This window comes from Falco naumanni, chromosome Z (genome assembly GCF_017639655.2).
Source record: "Falco naumanni isolate bFalNau1 chromosome Z, bFalNau1.pat, whole genome shotgun sequence".
Lineage (NCBI taxonomy): Eukaryota > Metazoa > Chordata > Aves > Falconiformes > Falconidae > Falco > Falco naumanni.
In genome coordinates, this window is record NC_054080.1 from 66887742 (window position 1) to 66907087 (window position 19346).

At 40.5% G+C, this 19346-nt stretch overlaps 1 protein-coding gene and 1 long non-coding RNA gene across 3 annotated transcripts in view; one reads left to right on the top strand and one right to left on the bottom strand.

Annotated features, from left to right (window-relative positions):
- PLPP1 (phospholipid phosphatase 1) overlaps positions 1–19346 on the top strand; it is a 68067-nt gene that overhangs the window by 41117 nt on the left and 7604 nt on the right. For both annotated transcript variants that reach the window (XM_040578890.1, XM_040578891.1), the window contains exon 4: positions 11478–11535. In XM_040578890.1, the coding sequence (XP_040434824.1) occupies positions 11478–11535 (58 nt within the window). The remainder of the gene's footprint in view (positions 1–11477; positions 11536–19346) is intronic.
- LOC121080767 lies at positions 2512–14295 on the bottom strand. The gene is made up of 3 exons (XR_005825490.1): positions 14283–14295; positions 10121–10125; positions 2512–3519 (listed from the first exon to the last, which is right to left on the bottom strand). It is a non-coding gene; the product is annotated as an uncharacterized LOC121080767 (long non-coding RNA).

A 19346-nucleotide genomic window follows, 5' to 3' on the forward strand; every position in this document is an offset into this window, starting at 1 on the left:
TATTATTACTCAGTGTTCTCTGAATAATTTCAGGGACGATAATATACTGAGGTGGAAATAAATGGTTGTAGTTACTTTTGGTGCAAGTGATGCCTCCCTAGAACTTCAAAACTTTAAAAGCATACTTCCTTAAATTTTCTGGGTTTATAATTGCTTCCTGGAGTAACAGTAGGAAAAAAGTAGGTTTGTAATATCTGTACTCAACAAGGAGTGTGAAACAAAACTGCTGCTAATGCTTTGTTGACCTTACAACCTTTAAAAGCAAAAGGCTTTTAATGTGTTCCTCTTCCTGACATGTTTAGTGTACCTGATTTGCTTGTTGTGTGTAACAGTCATGTAAGTCTCTGAAACTAATTGGGACCAATCAGTTCAGTGGATAAAAGGTTAAGAATCAATTCAGATACCTGAATGCTCAGTTATGAAGTTAGATATCCTTGCCTTGAATTAACATAAAATCTGTATTTTTAATACTGTATTTTAGGAGAATTGTTACCTGCAGATGATGTTGACAACTTTTTTTTTAAAAAACCTTTCTAAAATGTTACCAGGAACAGTGTTAAAACATTTCAGAAAATGAACATGCTGGCTTCTTTTAAAAGCTAATGTTTTCTACACTTCTGAATATACCTTAGAGAGAAAATTCTGAATCTTTTGCCTCTGAAATTTTCACTGAATTTTTTCTTTCTGTTGAACTGACTTCTTCCCACCCACCCAGTCCTGTTAATGTCCGCATATTGAAAACTGGAGACCTTGTTAGAGTGTCTAGCAAGATGGCTTAAATATTTACGGTGTCTGTCTGGATGCTTGGAAAGCCTTTGTGTATACACAGGCGGGAGCTGCTGGAGGTAATCTGGTCCAGTCTTCAGTTTAAAACAGAGGGAATCAAGCTTTGACAGAGCCCTGTACATTCTGGTTCATTCAGGATCTCTGGAGGTAGATCTCATAGCCTCTTGGGAAAATCTGTTCCTTCAGTCTTTGCCTCATTTGACCCCCTGCCTCGTTAGCGTTGCTTCTTAAAGATACCTGAACAGCCTCATCATGGCATCGCCTACCTTCTTAAGCAAGCCTGTATGCAAGCCATCCAGTCTCACGGACTTGCAAGTGCACCTTTAATCGTGGTTAGATCTGACTTAACTAGATACCACCTCACTCGTCTAAGCTCTACTGCTAGGCATGAATATCAGGGAGGCTTAACAGATCTTGGAGAAGGTATCGAGTACCTTACTCTGTTCAGCGGTGGGCCTGTGTTATCCTTGTCTTGCTGCTGACCTACCAGTGGAACACCTTCACGTTACCCTTTGTATCCCACACTAGCTTTAGCCTTGGCCACCTTAATTCCTTCTCTGCATGCTTGGGTGATGCTTCAGTGCCTGTCCTTGGTAGGCAGTCCACTTCTGCCTCATGATATTTTGTATCTAAACTCAATCAGACCTTGCCCACTGAATGAAGGTGGCCTCTTGTTCCTTCTGCCTTTTTTTTTTTTTCTACAAGGGGATGAAAAGTCTGTGCTCTGAGGAGGCTGTCTCTGAAACCCCGCTATCTCGTGGTTGCCACAACCATGGCTGTTGATGACATGTCAAATTAGTTCATCTTTGCTCCTGAGTAACAAATGAGCGGAGAGCACTTATCTGTTGTGCCTGCCCAACAGTAGCATCAAAGAAAGCTGTTGAATGGTGTGCACCCTGCCGCGTTGCCATTCTGGCAGATTTTAAGGCCACTGAATTTCTCTAGGAGAAGCCTTTCTAGATATGAGATGTCAGAGTTCCTATGACTCCAGTCTTTAAAAATTTCAATCTGTGTCAGTGTTCGAGATACATCAGAACCCACTAATAAGACTGGGTATCTTGGGGTTGTGTTCCCCACCTCCCCTGCCCTCCCTTTTTCTTACTAAGCATGAAAGGAGGACGTGGCCATTCTGCAGCTTTGGGCAAGATTTGAATCCTGGCATCCAAACATCTAAGTTAGCTTCCTTCTTGCTGAGCTTCTCTAATGACTTTGCATTTCCTTTTTATGCGTCTCCAGCTGTACCGTATGGTGAGTTAAAAGGAAAAGGGTCAGCATATGGTTTAATTCCTTGAACCCGTCAGTTCACTAACTTTTACTCTGGAGTTTATTTATTGGGTTGTCATTTAAGGTACAGATTTGGAGGCATTTCAGTCTTCCTGTCTCTTAAAAGCATCTATCATTGAGGTATTGTTGGCTTGTTTCTGTTTTTCTATTGAGGCATAGATATGAGAGCTTTTGTCTTGTTCATGTATAAGATCTGTGCCAAACTGGATTTCATAAATGCCAGATGTGTCCCTTTGTGATGGAATTTTATTGTCCTTTTGCATTGCAGCAGAAAAACCTGGATTGAATTTCAGATCTGGGTAATTGCTAGGTCCAGCTTTTGCTGCTTTTTTTTGTTTGGTTTCTTTTTTAAATTAAAAAAATTAAGTCTTCACGAATGCAATTCAAAAATTTTTCATATTTTTGAAGGTGAAATACTGCTACTAGTTCCAAAACAGAGCTATTTCAGTGTTTTACAAGGAAACAGTTCAGGTTTGGGCTCATGAAAGTGGAGGGAATAGTATTCATTTAAGTTAAAAAATGCACATAGCAAACATCTCATCCTCAGGTTTTTTCATACTTCTTAAAATGGAGAAAGTAAAGGTATTGCACACATGCAGCGGTGTTCTATAATCTTCAGGTAAACCAAGCAACTTTTTTATTCTAGGGATGTAAAGTTCTTGGTTACCATGCTACTGCCTTGAGACATGGAACAGTTACAAATGAGAAGGCATAAGCATAACATGTTCTTCCTTGATTAGCACACTGCAAAGGTGTGAGTAGAAAGTTGGGGTTCAGGTAATTTCCAGAGGAGGATGTGGCACTGTAAGTCTAAACAGTCTTTTGACAGATTAGCCCTTTAAGCAACCATTTCAGCTATGATACAGGTTTCTAACTAACCATTAAGAGCGTGTATGTGTTACACATGTGCATACATACTGTGTCTTGCATAGCCTCAATTTCTGAGCAGAGAGAAGGTGGTGCAGGTGATCTGTAAATGAGTACTGACAGTGGATGCACTTGAAGTGGTTGCTGCAGTTCTCTTCTGTAGTTCATAAGGAATAATTCCTGTTAAAAATTCCTGTAGCTGAAGCTTGAATCATATTGTAAATCAGTTCTGCAGATGGCATGCTTTTATGTTTCAGAGCTTTTAAATCAAATTAGAACAAAACAATTTTTTAGTAATTGTTCTCAAAATCCATGTTCTTCCTTAATAGGACAGTTGAATATAAAGGAGGAACAGAGTAGTGGTTTGGGTATTCGGAGGATGAACTTAATGCCAGCAGCTGGGCTGCTAATGCCCTCCTCATGTAGTCATGCTGAATTTGGTTGCAGTATGCAGCACAGTTTGGTTATTTATTCTATTGCTTTTACACTAGTTAACTAATCTCCATCAGCACACATTCTTGTACAGTGTAAAGTTATTTTTTTTCTTGTGTTAGTCCTGGGAGTGTGTTGAAAGGCTCTTTACTTGCTCCAGGTTTGCTGAGTTTACTAAAGATTTTTGTTGGATGCAGCATTTATTGCGTTCTAGCTGAGCAGTGTAGGTTTGTCATGGTAATGCAATCATTGACAAGATTTTGTTAGGCACCACTTTTTTTAAAGTTTTTTTTAATGAGTGTGGATGTTGAGGTGGACCTGAAAGCTCAGTTCTGGGTTTGGAGGAACACTGAAAACGTGGTGATTAGGGAGATCCAAGAAGCTGCCCTCTCTGGTTTATTCACCAGCTCACTAAGTACATATACAAAAGTGAAACCTTTGAACTTGGAAGTGGTAAATACTAAGCCATGATGTACAGGTCTAGCTACTTTGGAGGCACTCTGTGCTGTCTGAAGTCTGTAAAGCTCCAAAGCAGGTTTGTGGAGCTAGCAGTGATGTGTTATGCATGTGAAACACTTCCTCTGAAGTAGAGTTTAACTTTGGGTCGTTGAAGTTGCCTAATTCCAGTCTTGTCACTTTGTTTTGTTTGTAGTAACAGATAACATAGCTGTTAAGGTTCGTCATTATAATTGCATTACTAACATCATATTACAACTCCGATGTCTAAAGCAAAAAACAGTTCCCTACTTCAGTTGATGTATTGCTCCCATGCTGACTGCACTCAAAACAAGCTGTGTGTAGCCTGCCATGGCAAACTCAAAAGGTAATCTTCAAAGTCTTTAGGAAATTGGGCCTGACTTTTTTGACCTTGATAATTTATTTCAGCACGATTGCCAAGGTGGTTCCCTTTACCAATCGTTTGCTAGGAATTCTATTTCAGCTTTGTTTAGAGCTCTTTTGCTGGTTGTACTCATTCATGCATGCCGGTAAGTGCAGTTAAATCACTCGGAGTAGTTCCCAGTAGCTCAGCACCCGTTCCAGACCACTGGTATGGGGCTAACCTGCATCACTTTGTTTTGAAGTTCAGCCAAACTTTTGAAGCTCTTACGCTGTCTGTTCTATGTTCACCTTCAAAACTAACTGTTCAAGAACAAAACCCAACACAACCAAACTTCATACATTACCTCCATTTTAACAAATACTTCCTTTCCCCCTGTTTCATTAGATACTGGACACTTGCTTCAAGTTAACTCATCTCTATGCAACAAATCTAATTGTTCTTGTCTTCCCCTTTTCTGCTCTCTCTCCTGCCTGCACACCTCCCCCCCCCCCCCCTTATTTATATGATGTATTATTTTGCATTAAAATAACTTAGCTTGTATGAAATGTTTCAGTATTTTGTTTTGAAATATCTTGAAGCTTTGTCAAAAATCAAACTACACTTAGTCATTCAGGCATAACTAAATGGATTACTTCTGGCAGTTTCTAACAGCACCATGAATCAGAAATGTCTCCATAACCTGCTGCAGACTTACTAACATGTTTTCTAGGGACATAATGGCATGTTGCTTATAGCATTCTGATTATTTCTGTTACAGAGCTTTTAACCTGTCAAGTGCTCTGCAGTACTGAAACTTATATGTTCAGGTGTTTTCATCAGAGGCTTATACAGCAGTTACCACTTCTGAAAAGGTTTTTGCAAAATAATCTTGAGCTTGGATTCCAAAGCAGTTTAGAAGGATGAATAGAAGGTCACGTATGTGTACTGTTATTCAGATGGTGCAGCTTTTTCCTTAAACACTGCTTCTCACTGGTCTGTCATTAGTTATTCAAGATGTAACATGGCTGACTTGGGAACACTTCCAGTCCTAATGAAATTATGTAAGAGTCTTTAAATATTTAAACTTTAGAAGCTTGTGAGCTACAACAGACAGTGACAGGGCTATACATGATCTAGAAGCACAAAGAGCTGCCTTTGCACAGAAATTAACTGGCAGTAGGGAGAATCAAATCTGGAAGGTGAGCATGCCCTAAACAATTGAGATGCAGTTCTGCAGTCTGCACCATGTCTCTGACCTTAAATCTCCTTTGCCCTAATGTGAATTGGCCCTTCTCAGTAGTGATGTATAGCATTCATTTTAGTAACTGAAAATAAAACTCTTCACCCCCTTTAATGGTTTTCAGAAAAAGCTGTGCTTGCAGCCTGTTTGGTGTTGCAATAGCTTATCATGCATAAGTTCATTAGAAATCAAAATTTGTAACTTGTTTGGCACACCCTGAAAATTACTTGGAAGCTAGCTATGGATAATCAAGCAGATAAATATCTTCTCATTCTTGGCTGAATTTCACTGATTTGCAAATCTTATGTCCAAGTTAATAGGAGGGAGAAGTCTCTTAAGATAGACACTTTGGACACGTGTGTAACTGTATTGCTTGAAGAGTTCCATAGGAACTGAAATCTCTTTAATGCTCATGGTTCTCCTGCTGCCTCCCTTCCCTTTTCCCTTTCAATGATTACAAAAATCTGTTGGGGGAAGGGTTCTGCACACTTGGTAAGTGCTTCATGCCCAAAGCGATTTCCTAAAGAGGGAACAACAATCAAATCCCTGATTTAACAGAGATTATTTTTTTCCTCGTTCCCTTTTTGTAAAATGATAACACTCCTGTGAGTCATAACAGTATTATGTAGATAGCTTGGGCAAACACGGGTAATGGAACAGAAGCGTGTAATCTGATGCATGTGAGGGCAAACTGTTAGTCTAGAAATGTTTGTTTGAGCCCCCTTTGCTGCTGTCCTCATTTTTACTCTTTTCCTGAAAGGGGATTGCTAGGAAAGAGGTAAGCGAAGTCCTGAGGTTGGTTGGTTTTTTTCCCCTATTGGAGAAGGCCAACTAGAAATGTAGTGGAAAGTTAAACTTCCCTTTTGTGTGCCGAGTTAAGTTCTCTTTTGCCAGTTCTTGACTTTTTCACTCAATTTGCTCCGTAGTGTTTTGCAGTGTGCACGTGGAATGCCATCGCAGCTTGCCGGTTGGTTGGACTTCATAATATCCAGAGCTCAGAACATACATGTTTGTGTGTGGTGTGAGTGACAGGAGCTGGTAACTGCTTGCTCCCTACTGGAATATTTCAAAGTTCAAGATGGAGATTGACAGCTGCTCATTTGAAAATGAAAAAGAGTAGGGGGATGAGTTTTTTCCTTACTGGTTATCTTACAGAGGAGTTCATTCCTCTAGTAGCTGCTGGTACAAACTTCTACTGGTAGATGCAGAATATCTAGCTAATTAGTCGGTGCCCAAATTAGATTATTCCATTGGTGTGTAATAACTGTGTAGATAGCATGTAAATTTCATTTAAACAGTCTTGGATGTATTGGGGGAAGGGTGGGGGGGAAACGAACCCAACCAACAAATTACGCCAGCAGTTTTTAACAATATTCAAAATGTGTCCAACCTAACTAAGCCTGAGTAAAACCACTTCGTATGGATCCTGAGCTCAGGAAAAAAGGTTACTATATGCCTGTTTCTTGCACTGTCTGCAGGGCTTGTTTCAGAGGAGTGGTGGTGGGGGAAGGTGATTGGATAACAGAAGAAGACTGCTTATTTCTTCCTAGAACCTGCTAGATCTGTGTTATGTCTGTAGGACAAGCAGGGAGCTTTCATTTGTGTAAAACAAGCATAAGGTGAGATAGCCTATCATGGGAAAAATGTGTGTCGGCGGAACGGGCATGGTCTTGTGCATAGTGACAGCGTTGGCAACTTTTTTTCACTCTCTGCCACTACTTAAAGATAACCGGAGCGGATCTACCCCTCACCCCAAACATGATCAGAGAATTGTGCCAGACATTTACTATTAGTAAGTCTCATGTCAATGCACCTGCCAATAAAACTGTCCAGATGAGGATTACTGAATTGCAAAAGGCGCTGCGGCTTTTTCCTTTCTGTAAGCGTAAGGCTTTGTACTTAAGTGTGGGTTTAACAACTGGCAGAGAAGGGAGAAATTTGGAATGTTGCCTTTTTGAAAATTATTTTGAGTAATTGCTGTTACTGTTAAAGCAACTTTTGTGCATTTAGTTAAACATTTCTTTGAAATTAAGCACTTCCGTGAGTGTTGCAGGGTTCTTAAACCTTCTAGCCCCCACCGATCCTTGACATTTGTCTAGCACTTGAGAAGAGATTTGGGTGCTGTGAAAGCATGTTGATTGCTAAATGCAGAGAAAATTGACTTTAAAGAATATAGTGCTTCAGTTTAACGTAGGACTAGCACTTCATTAAACTGTGCCCTCATGGCACTGAAATTCTAGGAATATTTCCGTGACAAGCATGTGTATCTCTTAACACAGATGTCCTGAGCTGCAGCTCTGTCTGGCACTTGTTCCCCTCCAGATCAATGGAATGGGTAACAAATGTTAGTGGGAGCTTTGAGTCAGACTTGGAGAATCTGGAGAACATGAGGATAGAAAGGACTTGCTGGCTAATCCAGTGGGTGGTTTTGGGGCTTTGATGTGGGAGTGTGCATTGTGTTTTGCTGGGCCTCCTGTTTTTCTCTGAGCAATCATTTCATAATTCCATAGTCGGGAATTATTCCCTTATCATTGTGGGGAAGATTCCCTTATCATTCAGCCTCTGCCAGGTTTATTGTGGCACCAGAAAATATACTATCTTCTGGTTTGTCCTTTACCATCATTTCTAACACTTTAATTTAATGCTCCATTGTGCCATATGTGTATTTAGCTATTTCCTAGCGTTGTCTTTCACTAGAGTTATTTGTTTCCTTGTCAGCCTCCTGCACTTGGCTTAAATGTTTCTGCACATTTGGGTGTCCTTACAAATACATTTTGTGAACACAAGTTACTAAGCTTGTTTACTGAGCTCCAGTGTGCAGCAATTCACTTATGAAACAATGTACTCTACAAAATACTGCCAAGCAGAACTTCCTGCTTTTGTAAGTGATGCTATAAGACAAGTGGTCCTCTTATTTGCTTGGTGTGTTATGTTCCATATTTATACTAACTGAAGAAACCGATATGATATACCTTCTCTCAGTTGGGCTCTGCTTCATAGGCTGAGGTGCCTTTGTGCATGGAAAGGAACAGAACAGAATGAAATGGCTGTCAGTGCCTAGTCCTGCAAAGCAATCTGTCTTAGACTTGAGTATCTGGGATTAGAAATCCTGGCTAAAAGTACTGAGTAGTTCAGTTTAATTATTTCTTGTAGGAATTGTTTGTACTTGAATTATTTTTCCAGGTAATCTGTAAAAATGTAGATTTACAGTAACAAACTGTAGTGATTAATTGTAATCAGTCTTATGGCAACTTCTTTAAGAAAGTGTAGCTAGCCTCTTTGTCTTTATCATAAACTATATGAAATCTGTGCCAAAACTTAATTTTAGGAAAAATAAGCACACTTTAAATTACCTTGTTATAAGACCTTCTTGATGTCCAGCAGTACCGCACACATTAGAAACTGACAGTATACTTTAGACCTCAACTGAGACCTGAAACTAGTTTTATTGCTACTTAAGGCATTCTTCTAACTTGATAGTAACATATAGCCCAGGTGGAAGTAATTAAAGCTTATGCTCTTTCCTGTTAAAATGAAGCCTTGTTCCTCACATGAGAAGTGATCAGTGAGGTAGGTATTGATGGAGTAAAAGGCATGGACCTCTGCAAAGCTGTTTTCATGTCACTGTGGCATTTTGGAAAGAATAAAAAAAAACCCTTTTACACTCACCAACTCTATTTCATGGCTCTGCAGTTCCACTGGATACTGTTCTAATACTCATTTGAAAAAATGTCCCGAGATCTCATGTGTGAACTCCTAATGGCATAATTTAGTTTTTCCTTCATTACTGAAAGGTAAGGGTTTTGAGTTGTCTGTATCATTTTACTTATAAATGTATTTTCTTCTAATACTTATGCTTTCTTGAAACTGGTAAATACTGGTTTGGGTTTTTAATTAAAAAGATACTTAGTTCTCAAATGCTGGCTGATGACCAGTACGATCACAAAGAAGCCTGAGCTGTGCAGCACTTGGCTGGTTGGATAGACAGGATGTTCTCCTGCCGTTGGGAAGACATTGTTTGTGTGCTGAGGAATTGTTGGGAAACTTTTTCCATTGTCAGACTTCGTGTTCGAAAGGGCTTCAAGATAATTTTATTTTCTTTATTTTTAAATTTCTGTTCTTAAAGACGTCTAGAGACAGCAGCATTGCCAAAGAAACTTCACTGGGATTGCACAATGTACAAGTTGGATCAATACTTTGTCCCAGTTGTATTTCTGGCAATACTTCCTGTGCAAAACACAGCATTTCCAGTCGTATACAGCATACTTATCCATGCTTGGTAAGAATGCATTTGAATTTTGTAATCTTCCACTTGGAACAAGGCATTCTTAATGTTGCATTCGGCTAATGGATTCCGAAGTCCAAGAATACCAGTAGTCAGCACCACCTTTAAAATGGTATAGGAATTCCAAAATAAACTTAGAATTGTATTGATTCCTTCTCTTACATTAGCGTTCTGAAGTCTTCCAGTTGGCAACAGGTTGCCTTCAGGAATTGTAGGAGTTTTCTTATGGACAACAGGAATTGCCCTGAAGTCAGTGGATAAAAGCACAGGAGCCAGGATTTCAGTGTTCTGTATCTTCTGTAGAACAGCATGCTTTGCTTTCTCGGCTGAGATGACTTGCCTGAAAGACAGAGCTCTTCAAAATGCTTTTTCTATTGACTTTCATAGCGGACTCCTACCCAGAGACCTCAGCTGATGAGGGGTTAAGTACTGAAGTGAAGAAGGGATGTCTGGTTGAAATGTAGTCTTAATTAAGGTGCTTGAAGTTTGAACATCTGAAGATAACACATTGTCAATACAGATTTTCTATAGAAGAATATAGAAGAACGGAATTGAAAAATCTGTGGGATGTGTGTGAATGTATATGCATGTATATATATTCACACACATACAAAAGTCATCTTACTCTTTTTTTCCCCCCGTGCCGCCGCCTTCCCCCCCCCCCTCAGATTCCTTATTTCTGTCTCTGAAACTGAAAGCTGTTGGCAGTACTTTGAATGTACTTTATAAACCAAGGCCTCGGGTTCTCTACCTGGCTGAGGCACCAAAACAGGGACCTGCCAGGTGCCAGGTATGGAGCGCAGTCTGGGGAGCTATGGAAGGAACTTACAGTTTTAAGTACAGGTTTTTTTCTTCTTTGCTTAAGACTGAATTAGAAATGTCTTCCCATTTTGCTTTCTTTTGACCAAGAGGTGGGTGGGCTTTTTTTTTTTACAGCTGTGATACTCTGCTCCTTGCAGAAACCGCTGTGCAGGGGAGGACCTTGCTAAAGGCACCCTGGGCTGTCAGCACAGCATCAGCTGTTGAGTCCCTTCGCTCTGGACCTGCTATGTAGAAGAAGCCTTTAAGAGTTGAAGGCAGTGTGGATACCCTCTAAATGAGAGAGCCAAGTAGGAACCTATTTCTGTGAATGTTAGATGAGGTGTAATCTTCTCCGGTCGGCTGGTTAGTGAGCTGCCTTCCTGCCGTTCCCCCTGCCCCTCAAAGATAGTGGTCCGTGTGACTATCGGTATGTTTAACAGAGGTATACAGGTATACGTGGTATAAACATCTAGATACGGGTTTGTAACTCTGCCTCTTGATGGTGACCAAGTGCAACTGATTTGGGGTGATTAATGTGTCATTTGTTCCCATGCACATACTGTGACTATCAGATAAGTGATTTTTAAAACTGATGTTCAGTATTCTGTTTTTTTATCAAGAAGGTGAAACAAATGCACTGCTTTAAAGGACACTTGAATCTAGCTTTGAGGATGTGTTCACTTGCTGTTCAAACTTGAGCCAAAGGGCTAGTAGTTACTACCTGATGTGGAGATCAGCATAATGCTGGAATAGGATAGCTGCTGAGTAGTGAAGCCTGTGCTGTTTGTCAAAACCTATTGCTGGATATTTGTGATGACTGTTGTGCCTAGATAGCCTCCTTGAAGAAAAAGAATGGAGATGTTTGCATTTTACCAGTTTCCTTGTGTGAGATAAATCGGCATCACTGTACACTGAGCGCTGCAAAAGAAAAGTAATGGGTATTCTGCTCTCTTCTCTTCCAGACTATCATTTTACTCTGGCCATTCTTCGTTCTCAATGTACTGCATGCTCTTCCTAGCAGTAAGTATGCTCTTTCCATCTAAACGGCAACAAAAAGTCTGTTAGTTAACTAGTACAAAAATTGAAATATTTCCTTGGCCACTTTGTATAATGAATACTATTTTTGTAGGATGCTTCTCTGAGATAAATGAAGATCTCTAAGTAGGAGCTAATAGGGAGCAACACTGATACTGGGACAAGAAGTAGAATTGTTCAGTATGCTTAAAAATACTTAATATGGTAGCTGACTTGTGTGTCATGTCTAAAATGACTCTGAACAGTGGGTTTGGAATAACATGCTGCTACTTATATTTGGTTATATTGGAAGTACTGTAAGCCATATAAAAATATAATAAGATGTCTGACAATGAAACATGTAAAGCTTACTTAAACCCCAAAAAATTAAACTTAAACTCTGATCAAAAGTAGGTGGGCCCATAAGCACAAAACAGCAGATCAACTTGAATTTCAAGTCTTTTAATTTCTTCCTAACTTGTTGGGGCAAGGAAGCAGATTGAGGGAAGCAAGGAGACACCTGTCTGTGGAAGTAAATACTAATTATAAGATCAATCAACTAATGTTTCAATTGGAGCATAACATATTTCAGTTCAAATTGTTCCAAGACAGCTCGGGCAAATTTTCTTCATTCCTACAATAACCTTTGTAACACTGAAGCATTGATCTGGTTGTTCTCCCTCTGCCAGTTTGTAACATAGAAGGTATTAAACAACTCTGTACATTTGTTAATGTAGTTGTAAAACTAAGCTCTAATCCTGGATATAAATTGCTAACATAATACATACGTACCAGGATCTTCACAGAGCTCAGATTCAACTTGCGTTCTCATTTTGATTGCATTTCTAATTTATTTTGCTCTGTCTCTTGGCAATAGTATAGCATCCACAGTGAGCGGACGGATTATACAAACTAAACTGAAAAACCCTCCAACCACATACAGAATGGAGTGGCTTTTCAGTGTCATGCGTCTCATTTTAAAATAAAGCTTTTTCTGAAGCCTGGTGTTAAGTTTGGATCCATTATTGCAGTTTGTTTATGGCTAAACCTCTTTAGTTCCTCCTCCCTCTCTTATCTGTCTCTCTGATGTAAATACTAATATTATGTCCTGGTTTTGACTAGAATATAGTGCCAACTTCAGCTTTTTTTTTTCTTAAATAGTGTCTTTACTTGCTCACTGTGACTGGCGGTCTCCAAAATACATAGATCCACTTTTCATGTGATTTCAAAAATGAAGCCACCATTTCCATAGTACAGTGGAGCAAATACTGCTGTATAGCAACCCGATACTGATTTGTTCCTTTGGGTTCAGCCATACCTTTCAGATCCAGCTTCTCTGAGCACGGTTTTGTTGAGCTATGTGAGAATGTTTTAACTGCCATCTCTTGGAAGCACCGACTTACCCAGTTTTCTTTACATCTCTAGGTGTGTAGCAATGTGTATGGTTTATAATCTATACTGACTGGATTACAGTCATTTGGCAGGGCTCTGAATCTGTCTGAACTTTTATCTCTGTCACGTATACGTGTATGGAGAGTTCTGCTTGATGCTGCCTGGGGAAATGGTGGTGGTCAGGGGAACTTGCCAGCTGGTACAGACTGGGAGAAGGGAGTTGCTATTTTCAAACCTTGCATCTGTTAATTAAAAACTGTGTGTGCCCTGGCTGCCTGTCCTGCCCACCCCCCAACCCCCACCCCTGCTTGCTGTGATACTGAGACCACCTTTAGCAGAATACAATATAATAGATGTGCTGAACAGTTTGGATTTCAGACCTTGTTTAACCTACTAGGGAAAAATGCAGCCTTTGGCAAGAAAGTCAAGAATTCTGTCTTGAAGACAGCATTATTCAACCCACATGAAGCTACTTTCTTTAGTTGCCTGTGGCTTTTTTATTTTTATTAATTTATTTAGTCTATGCAAAGGAGCTTGTGTGGAGTTCTTGGACAGGCAGCTATGAACCTTACCTCTCCTGGGGCTTTGTGTATGTGAGCTTCACCCTTAGCAGCTTGTGCTTGTAGAACTGGGACAGTGGAAGCCAAATCCATCTTTTGTATGCCGCTTTGAAATGCTGTAAATCCAGAGCTTGTGTCAGTCCTGGTTCAGCAATGAAGTAAAATTTGCTGTGGCTCAGCAGGCTGCTTGAGACACATGTTCTTGTCTCATATTTGTGTCATATTAACACGGATTCCTGTAGAAACTGAAGCCATGTTGTCTCACACTTTGCTCACTTAAACCAGAGGGTATGAATGTCTTTAACAAATTCTAATGTTTAACACTAAGTGTTTTATTGGAGATCAGTTTGTTATTCAGTAAACTTGTCAAGGAGCAGCTTAGAACCCTTACTGGAGGAGGCGGCTTTCTTCATCTATTCCTGCACCCTAATTTCTTGTCTCGTCTCTGGCTGAGCTGTTGCCCAGTACAAACAAGTAAGAGGCTTTGTGGAGATTAGACTTCTACTTTCTTCTGCCCTGTAATAAGATTATTCATCCAGAAACTGCTGGGAGACCTTCACAGGGGCACCTGAAGAAGGTTAATGGCTTCTGTGCAGGATGTTTTTGCCTTGCTGGTTAACACAGCATTGCTGCATACCAACCTTCGCAATGAAAGTGGTCCTTTTATTGAAAAAAACCAAGCAAACCCAAACCAAAAAGCACTAAAACCAAAACAGACTGCTGCAGGAAGGTGAGGAAAAACTGCTTTCTAACCCTCCCCCTTGCCCACATGGCAAGGCAGAGTGCTGCCACTGGCTAAACCAAACCTGCAGCACTTGATAACCTGTTTAACTGAACTCTGGTGCTGACTTTATCTGCTCTTTGCAGACTTACTCCAGCTGTGGACTGAGTCATAAGCAGACAGAATTGTTAATGTGTGGTATTAACTCATAAGCAGTATTAATTATAACCAGGTACTAGTGTGCTGGCTTCTGGAGGAACTGGAGGACTCTGCCATGCGTACGTACTGCAGAAAGCACAGTCTTAAATGTCATTTGCTGAAAACATGTACTGCCAGGAGAAGCCATGATTCTGTAGAGCACAAGTCTTAGGAGGAGCAACTGAGGGAACTAGGATTGTTTAGCCTGGAGGAGGCTCAGGGAGGACCTTACTGCTCTCTACAGCTGCCTGACAGGAGGCTGTAGCGAGGTGGGTGTTGGACTCTTCTCCCAAGTAACCAGTGAGAGGACAGGATGAAACCTCAAGTTTCAAGCCTCAAGTTGCACCAGGGGAGTGTTAGACTGGGCATTAGGAAACATTCCTCTCAATGAAAGGGTGGTCAAGCACTGGGACAGGCTGCCCAGGGAGGTGGTGGAGTCACCATCCCTGGAGATTTTTTAAAGACAGTGTAGATGTGGTGCTTAGGGGCATGGTTTAGTGTTGGACTTGGCAGTGTTAGGTTAATAGTTGGACTCTATTAAGGGTCTTTTGCAACCTAAATAATTTATGATTGAGTCTCCAATTCTGTAAAGCTTATACATTTAAAAAATGTGGAAATACTTTGGGGGAATCGAAGGGTAAATGACCTCTGCCACAGATGGCACAAACACTGCAACTGGGAAATGAGAGATGCAAGAGTATAGCTTAAATAAAGCCACCTTGCAAAATACAAGGCAAAGTAGTGAAATCTTCTGCAGCTTCAGCTCCTCAAAGGAGGAGAATTTCTGAATTATAGGCAAGTTAAATTGCAGCTTTCTTCTGTTCTGTGCTTTTGCACATGATGGATTAAAAATTAATGTGAAGTGGTTCATCAACATCTTCAAATTTTTTAGTTGCTTTAAAACTTTGACTTGAGGAATTCCTTAAGTCTGAGTGGGAACTGTGTATCAGTCCTTGCTGCATGACTTCACAGCTATTGGCAGAAGAAGACTAATTTTGAAGTTAATCCTGTGCTGCGTGTCTCAGCTTACAGTGAGGGTGGTACATGGAAACACCTGAGAGCTGAGGCTTTATGTTTAATGTGTAAAGTAGTTGACAAAAACTTATGGGTGTGGCTGTATGGGTGGGCTTTTTTTTTTTTCAAAAGTTCAGCTCTTCAGGATGTTGTGGCTTTAATGCCTTCATATTTTGGAGGCTTCATTACTGTGGAAGCAGGGATTTTGTATTCCCATTTTCTTGCTTCAGGAGCTATATATATTTCTGAAGGAAGGATAGAAGTTGAAAAGCTTAAAGTTACAAATGGAAATTGTGTAACTTGAATTTAAAAGAGCTGAAGAAACAGGAAAGAATATGATGCCATGTGAACTGTTCAAAATGAATAGTCTAAGCAAGCACATATCTGGGAATTTGAAGCATTTCTCCCTAGTTTGCCTTTTGGTTTGTGCAACAGCATTGGAGAGCAGGACTTTTTAACTTCAGGAAAGGAAATAGCTGGTATGTAATTTGGGCTCATGTCTTTCTAGGAGGACACAAATAGCCTGTGTTCCTCGGCATTTATAGTTAATACTGTCTTAAGTTTCCTGCAGGACCAGTGTTCACTTTCCATGTGTGCGGCAGTCAAGCTTTTAAAAGTTATTTAAACAAAGGGAGTGAAAAAGAAGAGTCTGCTTGCAGACTGTCAGGCCAGGACATTGTGGTGAATGTATTTTGAGATTCATTTGGCAGAGCTAGGTGGGTTGGTTTGGGTCCAGACAGAGCTGTTATCTCTGGGATGCTTTTGCCAACAACGGCTTCATGTGGAAACGAGAGGGAGTTTGAGCTGCAGCACTACATGGGAACCCAGTGACCTAATAACACGTGCTGGATCCCAAATTGTCTCTGTCAATTCCTTCCCTCTGCTGCTCCTTTCCTTTCATAGTTAAAGAGCTGGCACAATCTCTCATGTGTCAACACAGCCGTTTTATCTCGGCTTGGAGAATGGGAGGGCAGGCGTAGCTGAACACCTCTGCTAGCAATGTCTGTGCGACCAAACTAGCGCCCTTCCCCTAGAGGGGGGTGCTGCACTTAATCATAAGGGTTTGTTTCAGCTTTTTTTTAAAAAATGAATGTCTGAAAGCTATTGTAAATTAAAATGCTGAATGCATGCTGTATTCAGTGGCAAGACTGACCCCGCTGCAGCTGTTGTAGCGGGCAGAAATGAGCGTGGCCCTGAGGATTGGGTTGCTGTCATGGAGTAAATCTTGGCTGTAGCTGGCCTAGGCACCTCCCTGCCTGCACCCAACCCGGGATGAAGAACAGGGCTGCAGAGACCCAGCCAAGCTGCCGTGCTATTCTGGGGGTGGCAATGTGTTTGTGTTGCTTAGACTTGGGATGAAATGGGGTGATGCATCCTTGCACAATGTAACTTGAGTAGCTCTCCAGCTTTCCCAAAGTTCATGAGGTAATAACATCTTGTGTGTTCAAGGACGCAGGGAATTATGTGACAATGGGAGGGTGACTGATATTTTGGTGACCTGGGCTGACAACCTTCTTTTGCAGAGATCATAGGTCAGACACAAGTGAAAGTGGGTTTTAAGCTGCTTTTTGTACTTTGCTCTTGAAGTCTCTTTAATTGTTTATGTTGGGATTGGAGGTTGAGTGAAACTACCCAAATAAGAGCCTGGGAGCCATTAACACAGTATTTTAGGTGTGTCTGTTTGCATGGCAGTATTTATTTTCTGTAGCTCTAGTCAGTATCATTTAGGAATGGTTAGGTGGGCAGAATGCTCTAAGGAAAGCTGAGGACTACATAGTCTTCAAAACCTAATGAAAAGATGTTTGTTACAGATTAATGTTTCATTTGGCTGTAGCTCTGAGTAGTACCAAGCATCTTACTTGAAGCAGAGATGAAAAAATAAAGGGTAACTGGTCATGCTGTGAGGCTCAGGCATGGAGATGCTTGTGCTTTTACTTTTATATGCTCCTAGTATTCTTAATACTGGTATTTAGACTTTGCAGTAGTAAGTGAGCAAAGCAAAACGATTTCTCATAGTTTGCTTGGGGGTTACAGCTGTCAGTAGTGATGAGATTATTGTGAATTGGCTTGTGTAGGACTGAGCTGAGAGCAATACCTTGCAGTGCTTACATTCTTGTAGCTAATGTTTCTATAGCTGGATAGACAACAGAAATATATTTCAAGTAGCAGCAATGCATTTAGATCTCTTCTCATCAGAAAAGAGCCAAGTGTTAGCATTTGCAGTGGAGTAACATGTTACTGTTTGTCCTGCTGTATGCCAAAATGATGTCAATAAACAATTATTTCTGCAATATACAGCTAAGTTGAAGCTGGAGAATTAAAAAACCCCAAAGCATTACTTGCCCAGTGGGAAATGTCTGTAAAGAGTAGATTGATTGTACTTCTGATATTGAATTGAGAGTTGAGCTGTTCCTTCTAACCAACGGGACTTTTCCCCAATGCACAGGAGGCAGCTTTTGCACATCAATTGCCTTGTGACAGCAGCATGCAGCTAAGAGGCCAGACTATACATATTCTGCCTTTTCTCCAGAGTCTGGTCATTTTTTTCCACTTAATACAGCTTGCATTGGAGCTGGCACAGGGGAGTCAGCAGGAATAGTTGGTTAACAGTATAAGCGATAGACCATTCCTCTGAACAGCAGCCTGGATATACCTCCATCCTGAAGTAACTGCAAACCTTCAGCCATAAGGGGAAAAATTAATTCTGAAATGTTACTTTTCCTTTGTTTTCTGCCCAATCAAAATGAAACTGACAAATAGATAACATTGCAGATATACCAAGAAAAGTTTTGTTATGAAATGTTTCATTAAAAAGGCAGAATAAGCTTTTGGTATTTTGGGTTCTTCTAAGAACCAAAGCTCATGAGTGACTACTGAATTTTGCTACATCTCTGGAGTGCTCTTGTAATAGTTTTCTGCTTGGAAGTGAGCCTGTTGTGTTTAAAATCACATGGGCAAGACATTATCCATATTAACATCAAACTCCATGTGAAACAAACTGCATGTTGATTTCTAGTTTGCAGGCAGTGTCGTGTTGGTTGACGCGTAAGAGTTCTGTGCTTATTCATAGATACAGTGCTGACAGATATGGAACAAGCTGTTGCATTTCTATGTAATATTTGCATACACACAAGATTGTATATGACTGGTTATTTCTCAGCACATCTTGTGGCTCTTGGCCATTGTTTTGTGCTCAGCAGTGCGATTTTGTTTGGTTTTTTTTTTTAAACTCTTTCCTGGATTTCTTACACTTACCTTGAATTCCAGAGCTTGTGCTAGCTGATACATGTTTAACAACTTTTGTACAAACTAGCTTTTATACAAAGGAATCTCTAAGGCTTCCTAGAACATGCAGAAAGGGAAGAGCTATTTTGCAAACCCTCCCAGAAGAAGTAGAAATCTTGGAAGATCTCTGAAGGACTTTTTTTCTCCTGTTGCCTAGTCTGAGCAGGGCAGAGGTGTCTTGTTCTGTACTGCTGGATTGTTGAGCAGGACTGGAACGGGGAGATGGCAGATCATCCCATCTGTCTAAAATTCATTTTCTGTTGTATCATAATACTGTGCAAGAATTCAGGGTGAGTGTCTCTACTCTTCGATTATCTTGGAGGGTATTGTTTGAATAACTGCTTGTATCAAAGACACTCAGGTGCACACTGTGTCTTGTAGCAGTGTGTAGCACTGTGGTTATTGGAGGTCCCCTCTCCTCACCGAAAGACAATGATACTCATTTACTGATGGAGGGTGGATAGTTACGTTGGTGCTCTGAGAATCTATTCATCTTCCTCATGGAAGACTTCACAATCTTAGGATTGCAGGGGATTGTGTCTGGTAAGGATGACCTTGGAATACCCATAGGATAGGAAAATTCCATTTCTACAAATGTGGCTGGATTCTCAGCCTTTGTTCCTAACAGTAGGTCTCCTGGAGAATTT